Source organism: Chondrus crispus, genomic scaffold (assembly GCF_000350225.1).
Source record: "Chondrus crispus Stackhouse genomic scaffold, scaffold_144, whole genome shotgun sequence".
Taxonomy (NCBI): Eukaryota; Rhodophyta; class Florideophyceae; order Gigartinales; family Gigartinaceae; genus Chondrus; species Chondrus crispus.
The window spans coordinates 70178-91019 of NW_005179012.1; the positions used below are offsets into that span (position 1 = coordinate 70178).

Sequence of the window (20842 nt, forward strand, 5' to 3'; positions counted from 1 at the left end):
AAGCTAGCAGTGATGACAGTCTCTTCATTCTTTATGCAAAAGATTGCACGGCGGCCAATGAAACCACTCTCGAAGCTTAAATATGAAGCAAATTGTCAGTAATTTGACAATTGTGGTCCTTACTTAGAAATTATGATAAAATCAAGGCGTCAACATTTTTGCACCGGGCCATTTCAGTGCCCACATTTGTGCACTATTGCCTACAGGAGAGGGAATATCAGTTGTGACACTATTTAAATGGTGATACTAATTGCATTAGCTAGGTGTAGTGATCATTAAAAAACGCTAGGGATATGAAATGAAAAATGAAATAATTAGTCTTTTTGGAATGCGTCAAAATTGAGGAGGTTTGCGCAAATCAGCACTCTTGTCACCTCACACTGGCGATTCTAATAAAACTTGAAAGCACTGATCAATAGACTTTAAATGAAGTAGACTCGTATTTGCGAAAAGACAGCATAAATACGCAAAGAGGCTGGCTTTTCATAAAATCGTTGCTCATTGCAGCAAAGATCTGCACATAGCGTAGGAGGCGCGGTACAAATTTCACATCTAGTCCTCGCAGAACGGGCAAAAATTCTGTATAACCACGAACCGACAGGTGATGCTCATCACCGACATATCTCAAACGGTTCATTTGGAGGGGTGTGGTAAGTGGTCATACGTCTGACATCTTGAAAAACATAACTTTTAGGCATGATCAAAACAAAAACTGCTGAACGAAATGGCGGGAACTGTCAAGCATTGCTGCACCGGCTTAAAATTTCCGGAAAGAAGAAAAAGACACAAATCTGCCACAGTTTTCCTTCTCCTCAACCTCTACCCAGAGTCCGTCCTGGACAAAAACCCCCGAATCGCTCCAAAAGCGCCACTGACAAGTGGCTGACAACTCAACTGCCTTTGCAGTGAGTACAAGTGTTTATTATATTCCATCTGCCACTGTACGCAAACACTACTCCTCAAGAAGACCGAGCATTGCCTCACCTCCCTCCTCGTGATGGCGCTGCTCACTAAAGATCAATCCCAGACGCGCCTTAAGTCGTGCCCGGTACTTGAGTTGCGCCTTCATTCTTTTCTGCGCTGTGTCGATTCCAATCGTATTCAGACGATTATTGTATCGTCTAAATGCACATCCATCATCATCGCGCAGTGGATGCCACTTGATGTGCATGTTCGTGAAGCAGACACTTAGGCGAAACAGCACATCATATATCTTCTCTCCCCATCTGTACTGTCTGCCGATGATATTTGTGGGACAACTCCTCTCCGCCCTCGGTTGGGTGAGAGGCGGAGGCTTTAGCGAGGGAGCACGCCGCGCGGACGCGACGCGCTAATTGAACCGATCGGACCAGCTCGCGAAAAGGGAGTGGCTCACTGGCCGGTTACGCGCAGTCGCCCCGTGGCGCGTGAACGGGAGCGACCGGTAACGGGTTAGAAGCCAGCGCGCGCGATAGACAACCGAAACGGACGTATATAGGCGCGAAAGGGACGGGGGCGAGCTTGCCCCAGTTTACTGGTGGGGACGGGTGTCAGGTCTTAACCCCTCAGAGGGACGCCTCGGACACCTGTCCCAGTGTACAGTACCTGCCTCCTAGTGCGTACCAAGTACTGTACGCAATTAAAAAACTAGCGCCTCAATTCCTAATTACCGCGTGGACGCTGCAGCTACACGTGTGTACTGCTGTACACACGCGCTGCTTACAGACTACTGCACAGATGCCACGTGTGCTAGCGTCCACTCGTAATACTAGCAGACTACCGCTTGGCCGACACGTGCACTACTGTACACGTACGCCAGATTACGACCGCTCGGCACTCGCGCGCTCCCTACACGTGGGCACAGCCGCCCACGTGTCTACTGTGCACGGCCGCACGCTAAATAATCTCCCTGCGCGCGTGTCCGTCGTCATACTACAATATTGCAAAGCACGCATTGCCTGCCGAAGTAGTTCTAAACTAAAATTTTATCAGAAGAAATTTTTGCATTTGCGCGTTCTTGTTCTGAATTCAGGACACCGTTGCGGGAATTTTTCTTGGGAAGTAGGTCTCGTACTATCTCAGCAGCTCCCTGGTAGCCCTTGCCCATGATAACTGCCCAAAAACCGTGAAAATACTCGGCAAATGGACCGATGTCTGCAATATCCATATCATCATATGACTTCTGGAGACACATGCGGTGAAAGCCAATGTTTTGGCGGAATATCTCTATGTCTGAGACTGCACCAGGGTAATGGCGCGTGACGTTAACGGAAAATCCATGAGGTAGAACGGAGACTTCCGTTTTGAATCCGTAAAGTTTGTGCTTATTGCTGAAATGCTTTTTCGCTTCTTCATGATTACCAGGTGGGCGATAAGTTTGGTGAAAAGTGACATCTGGTGCGTACAGAGCATGGAGGTTGTGCTTGAACGTTTTTTGTTCTGAAGCAGCGGCGTCATTGTGTACTTTCGTTCCCACCTCTGCACCACCGCACGGTAAAGAAACTCTTCGACCATACACGGAAACGCCATGAACACTCGCTCAAACGTCGGGGCTTGCAATTTAAAAACTTTTGCCACAGAATCCCAATTGCCACCATGTTTCATCATCGTCAAAGTCATAAAAAGAACATCCTTTGGTTGATGTCTAGATTTGCGCCCTCTGCCACAGTTCCAATTCTGTTCAACATGTGCTGCAACAAGACGCCATATACGGCTCAGCTCCGCGAGCAAAAAGTTTGTCATTTTCATGATTCCGGCGGCTCCGCTTTCTGCAAAACATTGGTCCATAACTGCGCTCTGAGAGTCCTCAGCCTCACTTTCACTGTCCGTTTGGCTACTGAAGTTCTGAATCTCCTCTCAGCGGTTGGCAGCGGCATCAGCGAGGAGCTTGAGACCAGTACATGCATCACTGGTAGTCACTGTGTCCATGGATTTTGTTGGGCGGGAACGGAAAAGCAGTGTATCAGGAATGGTATCGACACTGGTGAAGGAACGTTTTATATACAGACTGCGATGTGACTTTATCGTCGTCAACGATTGCTGGGTTTGAATTCTTGCTGGATTCCCGCGAAACTGTTCTCTTCGTGATTGTGCTGGTGTGCGTTTCGGCCATCATTGATGCGAGCACCTACGCTAGCGGATCTGGAGCGTCTATTGTCTCAATCGCAAGAGCGGGGATTTACAGGTATGCTTGGCAGCATAGACTGCTGCAAGTGGATGTGGAAAAACTGCCCCACGGCATGGCATAGTCAGTTTCAGGGGAAGGAGGGGGATCCGGCAGTGACTTTGGAGGCTGTGACAGACCATTCTTTATGGATATGGCACGCTTTCTTCGGCATGCCCGGATCCGCGAACGATGTTAATGTGCTCGAGGCATCCTCTTTACTTAACAAGATAGCTACCGGCGAGTACCCTCCACCGATTGAATACACTATCGCAGGGAAGAGGCGGAACATTCCATACTGGCCAGCGGATGGTGTCTATCCGAAATGGCCTTCGTTTGTGCAAACTGTATTGGAACCGAGAACCAGCAAGGAGAAGTGTATGGCTCGGAACCAGGAGCATGCTAGAAAGGATGTCGAGCGCGCGTTTGGGGGTTTACAAGCGAAATGGCACATTATTGCACGCCGTAGTCGCTTCTGGTCGAAACAAATCATGAAAGAGGTCATTGAGTGCTGCATTATCCTCCACAACATGATGGTAGAAGATCGTAAGAACTGTGACAGTGAAGATGCATAGAGCGATGACGAATTACAATGTGATGCGGTCGTTGGGAATTCAGCAAAGCCCATGTAGTCGTGTCTGCAGCGTAGCGGCGCTCAAAACACCACCGTCCCACCCCCAGGATCTCTAGCTGCTCTTTTCGAGACCAACAGGCTTCTAAAACACCGAGAGGAGTACTTTACTACACGAAGGCTCATCATGGATCATCTCTGGGAGTTCGAAGGAAAGCAAATCTAAGCTTGTTGTGGTCCGAGCCGCACGCGGAGCGGCGAGGGCAAAGTACGCAGCGGAAGGAGCCGTAGGCGACTAGAGCGGAGGAGCGGAGGACTTCGCCCTAAGCCGCGACGTGCGCCGAGCGCGCGAAGCGCGCGGCTCGGACCACAACAAGCTGCGTTAAACGACCCTCTACACCTCCTCACTGGCATCGTGGTAGCCTGGCGGAGGCTGGGTTAGCATGTCTTCCAGGATCAGCCCACGTTCATTTCCAGCCTGCGTATCCCTGTCCTGATCATCTGAACTCATGACCACAGCGCCGTCGCTCTCGCCAGTGTCTTTCATATTCGCAACTGTGTTCAGTGGAGGCGTTCCGCTCCTCGAAGCGTCAGATGAAGGTGTGCGTGAAGCGGCTTCGTTACGGTCTTTCCGCGCAGCAGCGACGTTTCGTTGTGCCGAGGCAAGCGCCTCTTCTCGCATGATAGTGAAGTACTCGACGGCCTGAGACTGATCACAGCCCGGCCGTGCTTGGGTAAAGAGAAGAATGTCGCTGTGTTGAGCAAGCATCGCGTTACGAGCGCGTTGGCGCTCCACGGCTTGCAATTCCAGCTTCAGCTTCTTCTTCGATGCCTGCGTCTTTTGCAATTCCTCCTTAGCCTTTCGGCGACCCGTAGGCCTCCCTTTCGACCGCTTCACTTCCTCTTTCACCTTCATCATCGTGACACAATCCTCTTAAGAGGAGTCCGTCTCCTGCTGCATCGACGCATCTGCGGACTTGGAGCATTGTGACGAACTACCCGCCAGATACTTCTCGTGGTGGCGCAACACTTGCCAGCAATGTAGAAACTTGAACGGCTTTCCCACGTCGTCAGTTGGTTCCTTTATCTTAACGTCGTTGAACAGCCCAGTAGCCAATCGGACCATGTCTTCCTCACTCACGCCCGTAGGCTTGGAACTTAGGATTGTCTGGTGGCATGCCGAGAAGCGCACGCAGAGCTTAACGATTTGCTTGACGCGGGTCTTAATCGATTCGAGAGGGCGAGCGGGCATGTTTACGGGCCTCAGAGCATTGTACTCTTCCCATACTTTCGCGAAGAACTTGGCGCCCTTTTGCTCAGCACCAACAATGGGATCTTCAGAAGCCCGCACCCACCCTCGAGATACTGCGCAATCTTCTTCAAGGCTGTAGTTGCTCCCTCTTGTTTTGCTCATGTTGAGATGGAAACACTTCCGACGCGATGTTCTCGAACATGGCGGGGAGGTGAATGATCACTGCCCACATCGAGCTACCTTTCCTTCTGCCACTTTTCGCGCCAAAAGTCCTGCAAGTCCTGCCTGGGCAAATCTTGTGACGCCACTTGGCGGAAATAATTTTACCCTGGGGTAAAATCCTGAGGCAAATCAGCCGTTTTTGCCCCAGGATTTTCCCTCTGAGGTAAATTTTTTCTCTTTTGATCATTTGAATGCGCCCGGTGGGAGTCGTACAATTGAAACCAAATGACAAAATATGATTATTTGAGTATTTGGTTATTTGATTCAGTACCGGTGGAGATGCTCTGAAGACTCGAAAGCTGGTACAGCCCTCCATCCCATGGCCGAGTTTCGCTCTCTGTACATGTTTTCAGCTAAAATGCCGTTACTTTTCGTGAAATGGAGTCAAAAAAAAATATAAATGTATATATATTTAAAATTTATCCATGCGTTCTTCGTCTCGCCTCTCGTTATTATAGCTGTCATCACCTTTTTCGATTGCAGTTTTCGATATGATTCCTTCTTTTTTATTTAAAACGGGCAGAATTTAAAACGGGCAGAATTTAAAACGGGCAGAATTTGATTTTGTCCAACGGTTTATGTTTTTGTCCGAGAATTGACCAACCCCCCCTTTACCGCTGTCAAGCGAGTTATGTTGGATTCTCATCAGCGAGACACTCGAAGGGGCGGAATTTTTTACTCATCACGGGAGGTTTTAATTTTGCTTGGAAGCAAATTAAAACCTCCCATGATGAGAACAGGAAGACTTCAGGGGGCATATCAAATAGTTGGATGTTGTGGCAACTGTGTTCAGACAGACTCGGTCGGATAGCAATATCAATCTGTCTTGGCTCCTATTGGAAAAGAAAAACGCCTTCGGCATCATATCACCTTCTCTCGATTCATCCTAAGGCAAAGGCCCACCGAGTATCCAATCTGTTTGGGCAAGGCGCAACGACATTGTCATGGAATCCGGATTCCTTTACAACCACACGCAACATCTTCGTCAAGGATGAGGGCGAAACAGGGAATAACAAAATACAATGGGGCTAGCGGAGACCGGCTCTGTCCATGACGCGCTGTTTACGGATTTCAAATCTATCGATCTTATACCCACGCGCTGATCATCAGTTCAGAAGACTTTGAATTGACGTAGGGGCATGTTTGGAAGAATGACCATAAGGATGGTAGTCCGACCTAGAATCACCGAACCTCCCCATTGAGGCCGTGCGGACAAGAATGGATGACGACGGAGGGACGCCATGATCATGCCGCGATGAGGACATGTACGTGTCACCTCTGTGGTGGGTAGACGTTCTGGGGGTGCCCCTCGATTCAGAATTCTCCTTCTGCCTCTTGGCAGCCTTTCTAGCTGCATCCCTCCTTCGATTCTCGGCTTTTTGGCCCTCCGTGAGTCTGCCTCTTTCCCTTCGTTTGCGGTCTGCATCCATGCGCTTCCGACGTTCCTTTTGCTCTGGGGTTTGATTGAGGCGCCATTGTCTCTTTCTCTCGGCCTGCAGTGTTCGGTTGCGCATCTCCTTATCAGTGAGAGCTTTCTTGGATCGTGAGGAGGTAGGGGAGGAGACATGGCCGATAGCGTGTGTCGAAGTGGGAGAGATTGATGAGCATAGGTGAGCAAACGGCGGCAGAGGCAGCTCGTAGGAAGAAGGGTGTTTGGGGGGGCGGATTGCTTGTGACTGGTGACGGTCCATATGGCACGTGGCTCGAGCGGGGTCAATAGAATGCAAAGGTTTTGGCAGACACAGGGAAGAGGGTTGGGTAGTGATGTATATGTAGCGATGGAAGGCCCTGTAGCTGATGAAGGCGTCCGAAACAACAAAAGGAGGGTACCAAAAGGCCGAGAAGAGGATGGCTTGAAGAGATGTGGCAGAATGAGCGGGGTTGGAGGCTTTATACTGAATGGAGGGGTGCGGTGCGGTGCTTGTATGGAAAAAGTCGAGAAGTGTTTAGAGCGGATGTACTGTGCCATTGGTACAGTATGAATTGCGGGGTCACTCCCATGATGAAAAGGTGTTTACTGTATTGTGTGATACTGCCTGACTTGGTGTGATGTGAGTGGACTGTAGAAGGCATATGGCCAGAGTATTGCGACGGGGACTAAGGGCTGGGCGGTAGGGCCAGAACGACGTGTGAGCGCCGTGGCGAGCAGACGACTCGAGAGGGGACAAAAGGAGAGGAAAGGAGACGGGATAAGTCGGACGCAAGGAAGGTCCTGAGTGCAAAGAAACGGGGAGAAGGGGAGGATGGGCGCAGACAAAAGCTTAAAGGACAAGACGCGGGAGACGTTGAGGTGCGGAGGTGTTTGCGTCACTAGACTTGTGCAGTGGTGGGCCACGGGGCTAGTCGGTGGGGAAGCGATTGCAAGGTGGCGGTTGTGAATTATTACGAACATCGTATCACTGCATTGCGACGCGTTCTTGCTTCGATACACCGCACCCCCCAGGGACAACATCACGGTCGCCAGCAGCCGCCCCTTGTCGCTGTATTCCTTTCATCTTTGGGAGAGAGCCCAACGCAAGCACTCGAGATACCGCTGTCGCTACCACACCACCGCGACCGCATCGCGACCGCATCGCGACCGCGACTACTGTGTCTTGGGTCATTACACGGCGATAATCGAACACACAAGGACGCAAATGTTTCAAACTTTGCTTGCTTGGAGCCAAGGCTTACGGTATGTACAAGCCGGCGACTTGTAGAGTTCATACCGCATCATCGTTTTTCTTCTCAACTCTCTCAATCGTGATTCTGGTGATTAATGGTGTGTGGAATTCCCGACCTTTTCGACCTTGAAGAAATATTTATCAGCTTTATCTCGAGTCGCATTCAACCTTGTACAGTCTGGTACAGTGAAGAACAACCGCGTGTGCGGCAGCGTTACCCATATAATATTTACGATATCTACACCCGTGCAATTACAATTCTTTCACCTTCGGTAGCGGTACCCTTGGTACAGTACCCTTCGAGTGGTACACCCAACCTCGCATCCTCGCACACTCTTTAAACCTTTCTAAAGGGTTTACACTTCCGCTTTCGTGTCAAAAAGCTGCTCGATCGCAGGGCAGCCACTTCTCATCACTCACTCGATCCCGTGTTTGGCACCCACCCAAATACAGTACTCTGCACCCCGACATCTCTCCGCTACCGCATGTCTCACTACTTCAACCTTGTCAACAAAGGACGCTAAGTTGCTTCCTTTGCTTACATCCATCCTCTACAAATCTGCTTTTCGATTTCCAATGCTTCATACACATTCCATTAAAGGTAACCACCGCCTATCAACGTTTTGAGCCATATTCACACTGCTCGGTATACCACACTCTTGTGCTTCCGTCCATCGTGTTCCAGTTTACCTCTGCACTCGAGATCCGACGCCCGACGTAGGAGATTTGGACGCCACGCCCTGCGCGCCACCTCCTACGCGCCCCGTCGCTTTCGTAACGATTCAAATCTACTCAAAAATCTACCGCATTCCATTGGATGATCCACGGGGGTTAGTTGTATACTGCTGTCGGTTTCTCTTTTGACGGAAGCAGTCCGTACCGAGGACTTCGACCCTCTTTCATTTCTTCTCAGTGTGCCGCAGTCATGAAATCGCGGCAGGCAACTGTCGTTTTGCGCCTTGTTCAAACATTACGCTAATGGTGGGTAATGCAGCCAAGTCCCACAAATTGTCACATGTCTTAATACCGTACAGTGCGTTCTGAGGTAGACAAGCACAGCACTGAAGCCGCTGTACAACGCTCTTGATTTTAACCACCCTCGTGATTAATCTGTCGACTGTCGGCACGTTGTGGGACTCCAGCCAGGATGCATACAGAGGGGCAGGTCGACGACAGGGTAGCTGTCTTCCGGAATACATATCCAACAGCACAGATTTGACATATGCACGCTGGAATCCTCATCATGAGCTCTCGCACACTGGGCACTTCCTCTCACACACGAGCCCCAAAAAACTCGTTGCATAACTTGGTGCGCGATTTTGATTTGCATGCAGACTTGAACATTTTGATTGCATGCAGACGTGAGCGTTGTGACTTTGTCCGGAAGGTACAGACAAAACAACGTGTACTGGGGCAGTACCCACCTAGGTGATTGTCAGTCTCCGTTCGCCCGGTCCGGCACAATTTACGGACAACGAGTGATTGTCGACGGAGGGTCGCCGCAAGGGTAATGCAGGCCGAGGCATTCGGTATTCTCCGAGAAGTTTGATGTTTGGTTGGTGGGGAGTAGATTTGCCGGATGTCCGTCTCACAGGGAACTTCAAAGAAATGAAAGGGGGTGACGGTCATAACCATACCCACCGTACCATACATACTGTTCGCACTTTACCGCACATACTGTACCGTCGTTGCTGTGCCTACCAGCATGACGCAAACGGAGTGTCCTTGGAGAAAGACGACAGGCCAGTGTAGGCCACAAATCTACAGTATGGCGCGGCTGTCGATTACAGGGTACAGATTTTGTGGTCAGCATTGGATAACATTGCGCTCAATACCGGGAGAATGTATGAGCTAGTGACGACGTTTTGGGATCCGTCATACTTCTGAGGCAGTGACTTTGCAGACTCCGCAGGCAAGGTTTGTCGTGTGGAGAGCTGTGAGGGGTGCAAACGCGTGCGAGACAGCCGTGCGATGAAGGGGGAGGGTTTGCGTTGCGCCGGGAGGTGGTGAGCACATCTAATACACGGTCTTCTCAACTCTCTGACGCAAGCGCTGCCGCACCGCACGGGACTCGAGAGGATACAACTTCATGGTCAAGAGACTAGAGACCCTCAAACAATAATACTAAAAGAGCGAAACCCATGTACGCTTAAATTTGCTCTGTCTCGATGCGAGGCATTTCGCAACTCAGTCAATTTGGCTGAGAAACTCCTTCCCCTCCTTCACCAGTTTGTCTACGACCACTAGTCGCACGGTCGGGTGGTCCTCCTCGCCATGACCCGGATCGTTAAACGTTTAAGTTTTCATGTTTTCATTTTCAACATGAAAACCCTTTTTGTTTCCTCTCTGCGCCGGTAGATACCCGAAGGGTACAACTGCACAGATTTCTTCCATCTTGCGCCTTCTTCCACACGCATCAAAACCCCTAAAACCCACTTCGCCTGGCCATTAAGCAGAGTGCAGTATGCTAAATGTTGCCCTCACTCACACCAAACTAACAATATTTGCGCTATCGACTGGTCCGCTTCGTTTTCGACCAAGCTTCCTAAAAGCTTCTCGAAACAGCTTCGCAATGCTCAGCAACGTGGTCCATGAAGCGTACAGCTTTCTAGCGTTGGCCTCGATACTTGCTCTGTACCGTGCTCTACTGTACTGCACTCGTACTGCTCATCGACTTGGTGCAAGTACAGTATAATCGAGGCCGTCATGAGAGTGGCCTTGCAAAAGCCCGCGAAGTCTTCGAGTAACTGCTGCCACCACTATTGCGGCTTCGCATTTGGCATTCAAAAGTATTAAGGCGAGATGAAGAATCAGTCACAATGGTATGTAGCCTGCCCGTACAGATAGAATTCCGGAAGTGTAATGGTTTATTATTTCCCATACCAGATACTGTATTTGCAAACGAGAGGTAGTTGTTATACAAGCTTACCGATGCGTTGTCCCCGTCTCATCGCACTGCAAGAAACTGTTGCGAAGCAGGACTGACTGTGCCCGCACAAACGGGCAAAGGCCGAGCACGGAGAAGCTACTGGGACAGTATCCATTTTGTGCGACTCTCTTTCTCGTGATATACAGTAGTACTCTTGGGTACTCTTGGGTACTGTAGTATGCAGTACAAACCAATGCACTGCTGTAGTGCCAGACAGGCCTTAGCGATGAACTGATCGATTCTCGTTCATGATCCCTGCACCTTGCCCCCTTCGCGACGCGCATGGGCTAAATTCAGTCTGAACACAATAGCAGATACGCCATGTGCATCCGTGTAGTGCCCCTCGTGCACAAGGAGAAAAACGAGACCGATTGGTTTAGGCGACATTGAAGGTTGAGATTTCGTGGTGAGCTCGAGTCTTTTTTGAAATCCTTGGAAATTCAAAAGAGGAGCTTTGTGATTCGCACGTAGTTTGCACCGTCTTGCATCTATCGTACAGTGCGAAGAACAACCACAGGGCAGTGCTGCCATGGAGAATCCCTCCAAGTTTGGCAATCGTGCCGTCCGTACTCTACCCAAGAGTAGTGGAAACGAAGAGTGATAAGGGAAAGATGCTCTCTGGCAGCTGGAAAATATCATACCGCATATTGACACTGTACTGCAGTTGTTCTGACAACTTCACAGACTGTTCCCAGTTTCACTTTACTGTGCATTAAGGTTTTCAAACTGGGGTTGATGACCTGTCGACTCGGTTGGATGTAAGACAAAAACAAGTCCTACAGGAAGTGTTCAGTCCTTTGAAGAGGGTACGTGTGACAAAGGCAACGATAATGTGCGCGCAGCTCGATCTCTTGACCAAGCTCGATGCCCAGACTTGGGTCAAAGATCGAGAGTCTTGTTTGTGCGGATCTGAATTTTTGAAAACGAGCCCGACGGAAGAACAGGAGTGGAATAAAAGCACGTGAACGTGGGCACCTGTTGAATGAGGGCACCTCGCTGCTCGGTGAACAACATCCATGATTTAACTGTGGTACTGTACAGTACCCTTGGGTACAGTGTGTTGATTTGATCATACTGTACCCCGAAGCATACAGAGATGGAGCAATGACACATTTACATAAACTTTACCGTACGCCACTGGTCTTCGATGCATCTTCCTCTATCTAAATGCTGTAGTGCTGTACTACCGCTGTGCTTTCATTGCTATCCCACTAGCGGTGCAATGTTAACATTTTTTATTGAATCTGTTTACAGCCGTATAACGAATATGTTGTCAATACACCGCGCCGCTCCGCTCATGTCCAACTCCATGATTTCAGACTTGTGTGTGGTTTCTATAAGCGTTTCAAAGCTCTTCTAGCCAACGAGCATTTTCGCAATCAAGTCCAGACGTATCATGCAGAAAAGCGCAGTCCCAATGCATCCCCAGTAATGTGCAGTCAATCATTTAACCAAAATTCAATACTCTCAATGCGAGACTATTGATGTACTTAGAGCTGTACCAGCCTCCTGTAGTATATCTCTTCAGTATCTTCCTCCTTGTCTTGACGCATTTTTGCGCGCACACTAAACCCAAGGTCGTGTCCAGTACTTACTGTGCTTCTAGGGTACTAATATAATGTTAAATGTACTGGGATCAACGACAATATATGTACCCGTCTTTCTTGCGGCAAGTGTCAGATTCGTAGACGGGCAAGCGTACAATGTATGAGCTACATTTGAGCGATGATGCAAGGCGTTTCTGACTTATGTTCACGAAAAACACGTGCTTTCCAGATTCAAGCAACTCCATCGACGCAATACTGTATGTAAAGCCTTTCTGTGTTTTGGGTTCCTGCCTTGGAGGACAGATGCAGAGGTCCCTTTACTTCTTTCAAACGAGTGGCTCTTCTTTTGTCTGGACAGCTTTTCCGGACGGATTGTATATTTCCGCCAGAACTCCCATACAATCAATCCTAAATATCCATCCAACATCGAGACTCATTTCGGAAATCCGATGTAAGCCTTATAAAAATCTGGTCGGTCTCGACACCATTGTCGATACAGAACTGCCTCTCCTATCCCTTTCGAAGAAGCCCTTCCTGACCGACAAAGGGCGTCAAAGAATGGGTCTCGAGTTGAGAGGTTCATATGGCTCTCTCACTCTTCTTTTCGTCCACCAACTTTTCAATCTCCACTTCAGACCTCAAACTCCTGAGAGCACTATTGAGCACAGCCCAAACTACGCGCATGTAGGCTTTAACGAAAACTTCCGATAACTGCAGTATATATTTCTACGGCACTCAATCGTTTGGTGAAGTCTTCGGTGTATCTTAATAGAGATATACTGTACCGCTCAGTGCAACGTGAAACGGTAAGAAAACAACTTGAACGAGATACTACAGTATAGTTCTGTAAATGTAAGCTACCGTAAATCATCACAGAGTGAATCACCAGTCCTCAAAAATTGCGAGTACACTACAATATTCATCCTTTCACAAAGAGGAAGCCTCTGTGCAAAAATTCATGACACCAACATAGTTCGTAAGAACTAAGAACGACTTGGAAAATTGGACTTGCTATTCGAGGCTGCCTGGTCTTCAACCATCAAGCTGGCAAAAGGGAAGGAAGACATTGCCGAACAACAACCTCTTGCTCTCAGCATAATCTTGACATCCTTTATGACAACTGCTAGATAAATAAGTGTTCTGAATGCAACCAACTCCCAGTAGCGAATGAGCTCCTTTTTCAAGTTTAGTGTTATTACCTTCATGAAGAGAGCAAAAACCAGCTCCTGATTTCGTGAAGGATATTCTTCACCAGATCGCGAGTCAAACAAAAACAAAAACAAAAAACTCAAAGTCATGACCACAAACTTGGAACGTCAGGCCCAAATACAGAGCCAAAAGCCATAAAAAGGACGACCACACTGAATGTTCAAACAAGGTACGTTTCTGGAGCTTCTAATTTGAAGTGATGACTGAGAATGGAATGCACCCAAGAGCAAGAGCAGGGAGAATGGAGAAAGAAAAGTCGTATCGTTTTTTGGACACCTGTTTTGTATTTCACACGAATGGGATTGGCCATACAATGCTGAATGCCCCCACCGTCAAAACCTCTTTCTAGCCTGACTCGAAAGCAGGAGATCTTGAACGACTGATGAGCTTCTGATCTATCAAAAGTACTTTATGAACAGGCCTCATTGACAACGGAAAGGGCCGAAGCATGCTGAATGCCATCCATTGATCATCATACTCGACATAGTTTTTGCATTCCCTACTTATCCAAAAGTCGTCTTCGTGTTTGTGGTGATGAGACGATGACTCGGTTTATCTTCCTATCTCTCACTTGCTCGCTTAAGGCTAGTCGCCGCTCGCCGTCGTCTGTGCGTGGCTGTGATGCGTGTACTACGTGTATGGTTATCATCACTTGGTGAGCGCTACTGCGACTGCGCTGTTATGGTTATCATCACTCTCCCCCCGTCGCTGTAGCGCGATCCTTTGGTTGGTGCGGGGGTGGGGGGTTGCACACTTGTAGCTTTTTTGTTAAGTGTGTGAATGGTTTCGGTGTTAGCGGCTTTGTTAATATATCTGCGAGCATGTCTTGTGACTGAATGTGGCGTATGCTTATCGCCTTTGCTCTGGTTTGGTGGGTGAGGTAGTGGTGTCTGATGTCAATGAACTTTCTGCGTTTTGTTGGTCCACTGTTCTTTGCGACTCGTATTGCAGATTGGTTGTCTATGTGGAAGGGTGTGGCGTCTTGGGACAGCATACCGATGTCTTTGAGTAGACGTCTGATCCATGTCGATTGCTGTGCAGTCGATGTTGCAGCAATGTATTCTGCTTCGCATGTCGGTAATGCTGTGATGGATTGCTTGATAGAGCCCCAGCACACGGGTGTCCCATTGTACATGTGGATCATTCCTGATATGGATTTGCGGTCTGTGACGTCTGTTGCGAAGTCCGCATCGCTATACGTTTCGAGGAGGTTTGGGATGCAGTGCGGGTCCATTTTGTGTTTTCCTGCTGCGAATATGAGTCCATGCGTCTGTGTGTGTTTCATATATCTGATCAGACGCTTGAGGGCATTCCAGTGTCTTGTCGTGGGGTTTTTTGCTGCTACTGATAATCGGTTTGCGACAAAGTATATGTCTGGTCGCGTTGTGTCTGAAATGTTTTTGATGTCACCGAGCAGCTGTTGATACGTTTTGGTGACATGTGGCATTGGTTCGTCTTCGGGGACAGGGCCATGCAATTTTGTATTGTCGTTGTATGGCGTTGGTTTGCTATTGCATTCGCCCATTTCCGCCTTATTGACGACGTACTGTATCGCGGCTGGTTGTGAGGCATGTATTGAGCCGTTCTTGAGTCTCTTGACTGTCCAGCCTAGTAGTTGGCTTGGTTCGCCCAGCTGCTTGATGTTGTATGCAGTGGCCAAGATGGCTGCGAACTGGGTCTGTAATTTTTTGGACGTACTTATGATGGTAAAGTCATCCATGCTGATAGAGAGAATTATGGTGTGGTCATTTTCTCGTCTGTGAAAGAAGCACACGTCCGCCTCTGATTGCTTGAATCTGTGCTTTTTAAGGAGTTTGAATACAGCAGTGAGGTAGGTATGTCCTGCTCTCGGTGTGCCGTATATATTCTTGTTCAGCCTGCCCGCTGTGTGTGCGTGTGTGTATGTTCCATTGAACCTTGGGTTCTGTCGTACATACACTTGCTCGCTGCCGGAGTGGTCAAACTTTTCATGCAGGTACGCTACTTTTATGTCGATGTGCGCGATGTTCATGTCAAATGCTGCGGCAATGGCAAATAGGAGTCTGACCGTGGTTTTGTCTGCCATATATGTCGTCGTTTTTTCAGGGTTGAAGTGGACGTTGGGGATCATCTTGTCTCCTCTTGCTGAGCACCTTGCTTTTCGCTTCATGATCTCGCCTTTCTCGTTTCTTTTGTAGCGGTCCCCCATTGTTAGCGGTATGGGTTTGGTTGTTTTGGGGATTTTGTGAGGGAGCCATGTGATAACCTTGTTTTGGTCTAGGTTATCGAGCTCTTTTTTGTGCGCTCGCCCCCACTGTGCTGCATCAGGGTAATTTTTGGCTTGGACATGGTGCATTGGCGCGGAGGTTGTGTTGGTTATTTGGGCGGGGGTTGGCTTGGGCGTGAATGCCTTGAATACCACATGAACCTTGTTGTTGGGGTCACGATCTCGATGGTAGACATTGAAGTCCACTGTCCGCACACGTTGTGTTTTGTTGTCTGCCGTGTTCATGACCACGATGTGTTTTTGGTCGGTTCCGTAGAGGTACCGGACGGGGATGGCTCTGTGTTGCAGCTTGTGCATTTTTGTCTCTCCCATGATGTTGGGAATATGTCCCAGTTGCCCAAATATTAGGTATTGTGGTACTTGCAGCGTGTATCCGTGCCATGCTGTGGTTGGGATTTGTCCTGTGCCGAGGTGAAGCGTGTTATTGTACTTGAATGCTGCGTCCTTGATTGCATCTTCCCAGTGGTCTGTGGGGAGTGTACTGTGGTGTAATGCTGCTCGTGCTGCGTTAAGTATGGTTCTGTTGATTCTCTCGGCAATACCGTTTTCCGGGGGTGAATACGGCACAGTGGTTGTGTGTTGTACCCCATTGTTGTGGTATACGGTTTGCGTCGTGCTTGATAGATACTCTTTTGCATTATCTGTGTGGACTCTCCGTGGTTTGTGGGTTTTGCTTTTGTTGATGTGTTGCAATACGTTGTTCAGTTGTTCTGCAGTTTCGTCCCTGGTTTTTAGGAAGGTGATTATTAGATATCGTGAGTTTGTGTCAATCACTGTCATAAAGTATTTGTTTCCTTGCCTTGACGGGGTGGGGAAGGGACTGCATATGTCACTGCTGAGTGCCTCGCCGGTGTTGTAGTTGTGTCGTCTGCGCTGGTGTTTGGCTGGCTGGAGTTTTGCTGCTGCGCAGCTTGTGCATGTGATTTTCGGGGGCGTGTTTGCAAGTGGTGCTGGGAGGTTGGGAATCATTTTTCTTTTTGCCATTTGTTGTATGGTTGATGGGCGAACATGATTGAATACCATGTGCCAATGGTGGTGTTCATGTTGTGTGCGCGTATTGATAGTGTCAGGGGGGTTGTGGGCACGGTTGTGCTGCTGGTGCATGGGGGCAATGTTTTTATGTGCTTTCGGAGATTGCAATCTGGGCAGCGATTTGGGGGCTTGTGATCCTCGCACTTTGGTGGTTGGGCCTGTTTTGGGGTGTCTTGCGATTTTTTTTGTGTGGCTGCGGCAGCGCTCATTCTGTTGTTGCGTGTGGCGTTGGTTTTGTCACGTTGAGGGTGTATAGTCCGCGGCGGAATTGGGCTGTCGCTACAACTTGTGGCGTTCTCTTGCGCATGTCGAGGACACATGCTGTGTTGGGGTAGAATATCACTGCTCCCCATTGCTTGGCAATATCATGGACGGATAAGAGATTTTTCTTGATGTGCAGGTTTACGATAGTAGGTAGCTTAAGCATGTGCTTGCGTGTTGTCGGGATCTGGAGTATGCCGTGGTTTGTCGCGGGGGGGGGGGTTGTTGATGTGGCCGTGTTAGTGCAGACTTTGCGGGTTAGGGGTCGCATGCCATGGGTTGCTTCTCGGATGTGTGAAGGGTGTGCTCCTGAGTCAAGTACAAATTGCTTACCGTCCGAGTCTTGGCAGTTGGTGTTCGGCTGTATGTCATACATGTGACCATCCTTCGCCGAGTCCTCTTCGTGGGTCGCTGTGTGCCTTGGGTGTACTTTTTGTTCATGGCTCTTTGTTTTGCACTTTGTGCCCCTTGTGTGTGCTGCTGCATGAATTGCGGGTACGGCAGCATGAAGGGTGCTGGTGCGGTTGGGTTCCAGTAGTGTCCCTGCCATTTTGCCCTTGCGCGCCCTATTCCTCTGCTTGATCGTCCACGAGGGCGGCTTCCTTCCTGTTGTTGGAGACCGTGGGGTGTTTCTGTTTTTTGAGTGTCTTTTTCCACGCTGCGTGCGTGGACGGCTTTCAGGCGTTGGCCGATATTATGGATTGTGTTGGGCACTGTGTCCGTTTCGATTCACATGTCTTGGAGATGTTTGTATGTGGGGTGTGCGGACAGGCCTTGGATGATGAAATGGACTGGGACTGCTTCTCCCGCGTTGATATTGGGGTACTGAGCTAGCTTCATCCTCGTTCGGATCGATCTATGCTTGGTCATGTATTCATCGGGTGTGGTGCTTTGTGTCAGCTTTGTGTTTTAGCAAGAGGTGAGCTGTGGTAGTCCTGTCTGTGAAATGTTCGGTGATGGCTTGGGTGAGTTCGAGGGGTGATACGCCCAGTTCCAGGTTGGCCGTTGCAGCAAAATCTGCAGGCAGAGAATTGTTGATGGCCATGCGCAATATTGCGCTTTGTTTTCCTGTGTTTTGCGTACATTAGAATGTCTTGGTCTGGTGTGGTCTAGGCGGGGTTCAGGATGTTTTCCATGTCGTTGATTTAGCGCCATGTCATTTATCGCTTGCTGCCATATGAGGAAATTTTCCCCGTTGGGCTGGAGGGTTGGCAGATGTCCGTGGAACCGGTTGTTAGTAGGATCTTCTGTTGCCATGGTTGGGGTGATCTCTACGCTTGTGGGCGGAGGGGGGTTCGGGTTGATCTCTACGCTTGGGGGCGGAGGGGGGCTCTCGACAATTGGTGGAGGCGCTGGGTGCGGGCTCTCGACACTGGTACTTGGAGGCGTTGTGAGGTTTGCCGGGCGGTATTCCAGGCTGCCGGGTTGTGTGGCTTGTGCGGTTGGCTCGTGTCGTTGCCTGGATGAGCGTCGGGGTGGATGCGCCGCGTTTTGTTGATCGTTCTTCAGTGGTTTTTGTGTAGGGTCCATAACCTGTGGTGATGAGACGATGACTCGGTTTATCTTCCTATCTCTCACTTGCTCGCTTAACAGTCCATCAGCTTATGTCGAATTTTGGACATATTTGGAAATCACGGTTTCTAGTCAGTTTGGGGCGAATGTAAAATCGATTTCTTTTGGCATTTGTTGCGGCTTTTGTTGACCGTTGCGCTCTACCTTCACGACAGCACGCCGCGCCCATCTCAGCCCTTCCTCTTCACATCTTTGATCATTTCTCGAGTCTCGTACCTTCTGTGGTGCTCCAAGCGAGCAAAACGGAATCCATGTGACTGACCCTACACATTAGCTGTGTTGTTTTTCCCTATTGCCAATTATTCTTTGCCCACTTGGCATCACAAAAGCGCAGTAAGGAGGTTGTGCTTTGGGTGATAACTGGAGGTGCCAAAGTTGCGTCTTGTGGCATAAAAGGTTTTCGTGGATTTCACTATGTCGCTTGGTACATACTCATACGGACTACGCATGTTCAAAAAGAGATGCACTTCTTTGCGTATTGATAGCGGTGATGTGAGTGCGCGATACCGTGACGAATCTGACTCGGACGATAAACAGCCCGAACTATTTTCAACTTGTGATATATCTGTTCTACGACTGTTTCTGGAGTGCTGGGGTAGCCATATTTGTTTGTACTACTCTATTTGGGTTGCAGTAATGCACATTGGGAGTGCTGTTTACTTTGGGCTGCGCATTTGTTACGTGATTGGCAGTACCCTATATGTATTTGTCTAGAAGATATAGCATACCTTCTTCATCGAACCTTAGATCATTAAACTCGTTACTAACGCATTGCAGTAACCCTTCCAGCCGTCCTTGCTCAGTTCTTAGCCCCTCCAACACTTCAGTAACTTCCTCCGAGGACTTCATGTCCTCATCTTGTCCATTTGAAGGTTCCGTTTCGGCAGCATTCACGTGGATACTTGTTACTTTGTTATGACATCTACTGGGCTCACAATCGCACCCAACACATTTGGCCCCTCGCTTCATACATGAACATTGATTGCTATTGCAAAAGACCTTTGCACCCACATTTAGCCACTAAATCTTTCATCTGCTTAGACAAAGCTTTCAAATCTTCCTCGCGTTCTAGAATTATATATCCCTCTTCCGTGAAACCTTTCTCTTCATTGCAACCCTGCATGATTTCAGGCGAAACATCTTCCTTGTCTGCATTTGACCAGTATTTAAATACAATGAACTTAACTCGTGCGGCTTGAAGTAGGATGTGCTCTCTCGGTGGTATAAGCTTGGAAGTGCTCTTAGCTCTGTCCGCTACGAATCTTCTCACGTCCAACCGCCAGTCCGAGGTCCCGACCGCATACTGACTGGGAAACAGTACCTTCATTCGCTTCTTAACTTCGGAAACATCATCGAAGGTACTGTTCCATTGTGATCTAAGCCTTTCCTGCTCTACGAATGTGACCAGTCTCGTAATTTCCGCCTTCCCCAAATAAGCCAAAAGCGTTATCAACTCGAAAGTGTCAGGTACAGATGCTTCACTAAGAGCTCCGAGAAAATAATTTTGTCTGCATACTGCACGAAAGTAATTTTCGTGCGTAACTCCGTAGGTTCCAGCAGTAAAGTTGCAGCCCGCTAACACATAGGCACAACTCATGATACTTGCGCAGATATTTGAACTGCGAAGGTTGTCAATGAGACTATCAATATCTATTACTTTCTCACCAAGGACGTGTCGAAGTCCCTTCCCATACAAAGATTGCGCAAGAGCAAGAATCATGGTCACATCGGAGTCTTTGGACAATATGACACATCCGCAAGTCACTTGGTTTTCACATCCTGTCTGTCGTTGTTGATTCATCAAATTGGTTTGAACCCAATTGTCCTCGTTGAGCATGGGTCAACGACATGTTTAATAAAGCAAGCCACGAAGCGAGTTTCGGATTCTCCATGAGCGAATGATACGTCGGATATCTCAAACCCTCTTTGCTTCGACATCTTTAAAACATGCGTCCTGGGTACCAGTAGCAATCGGTCATTGCTGGGAGTCTCTCGGGCAGTCGTAGGCGAATCAGACTCCCAGCCTATCTTTCTATGCAGGACGACCTCTCCGCTGCGTGTACCCTCACATTCGTCACTGCGCATAGCGACCTCAGGCACCAGTTTGTCTGGCTTCAACCCGATACAACTTCCTTTCAAACAGAAACAACCGCCGTACATGTATATGTCAACCTCA

The 20842-nt window shown here is 48.8% G+C and overlaps 1 protein-coding gene across 1 annotated transcript; it reads right to left on the reverse strand.

The window, feature by feature from the left end:
* Positions 1-6293: 6293 nt before the first annotated feature.
* Positions 6294-6878, reverse strand: CHC_T00009421001 (helitron helicase-like protein). Its single transcript, XM_005713647.1, has one exon. The coding sequence runs from the start codon at positions 6876-6878 to the stop codon at positions 6294-6296; it is 585 nt and encodes a 194-aa protein (XP_005713704.1).
* Between the last annotated feature and the right edge of the window lie 13964 nt (positions 6879-20842).

Coding starts and splice junctions, on each gene's coding strand:
- CHC_T00009421001 (XM_005713647.1), bottom strand. CDS start 6,878: ATGGACCGTCACCAGTCACAAGCAATCCGCCCCCCCAAACACCCTTCT.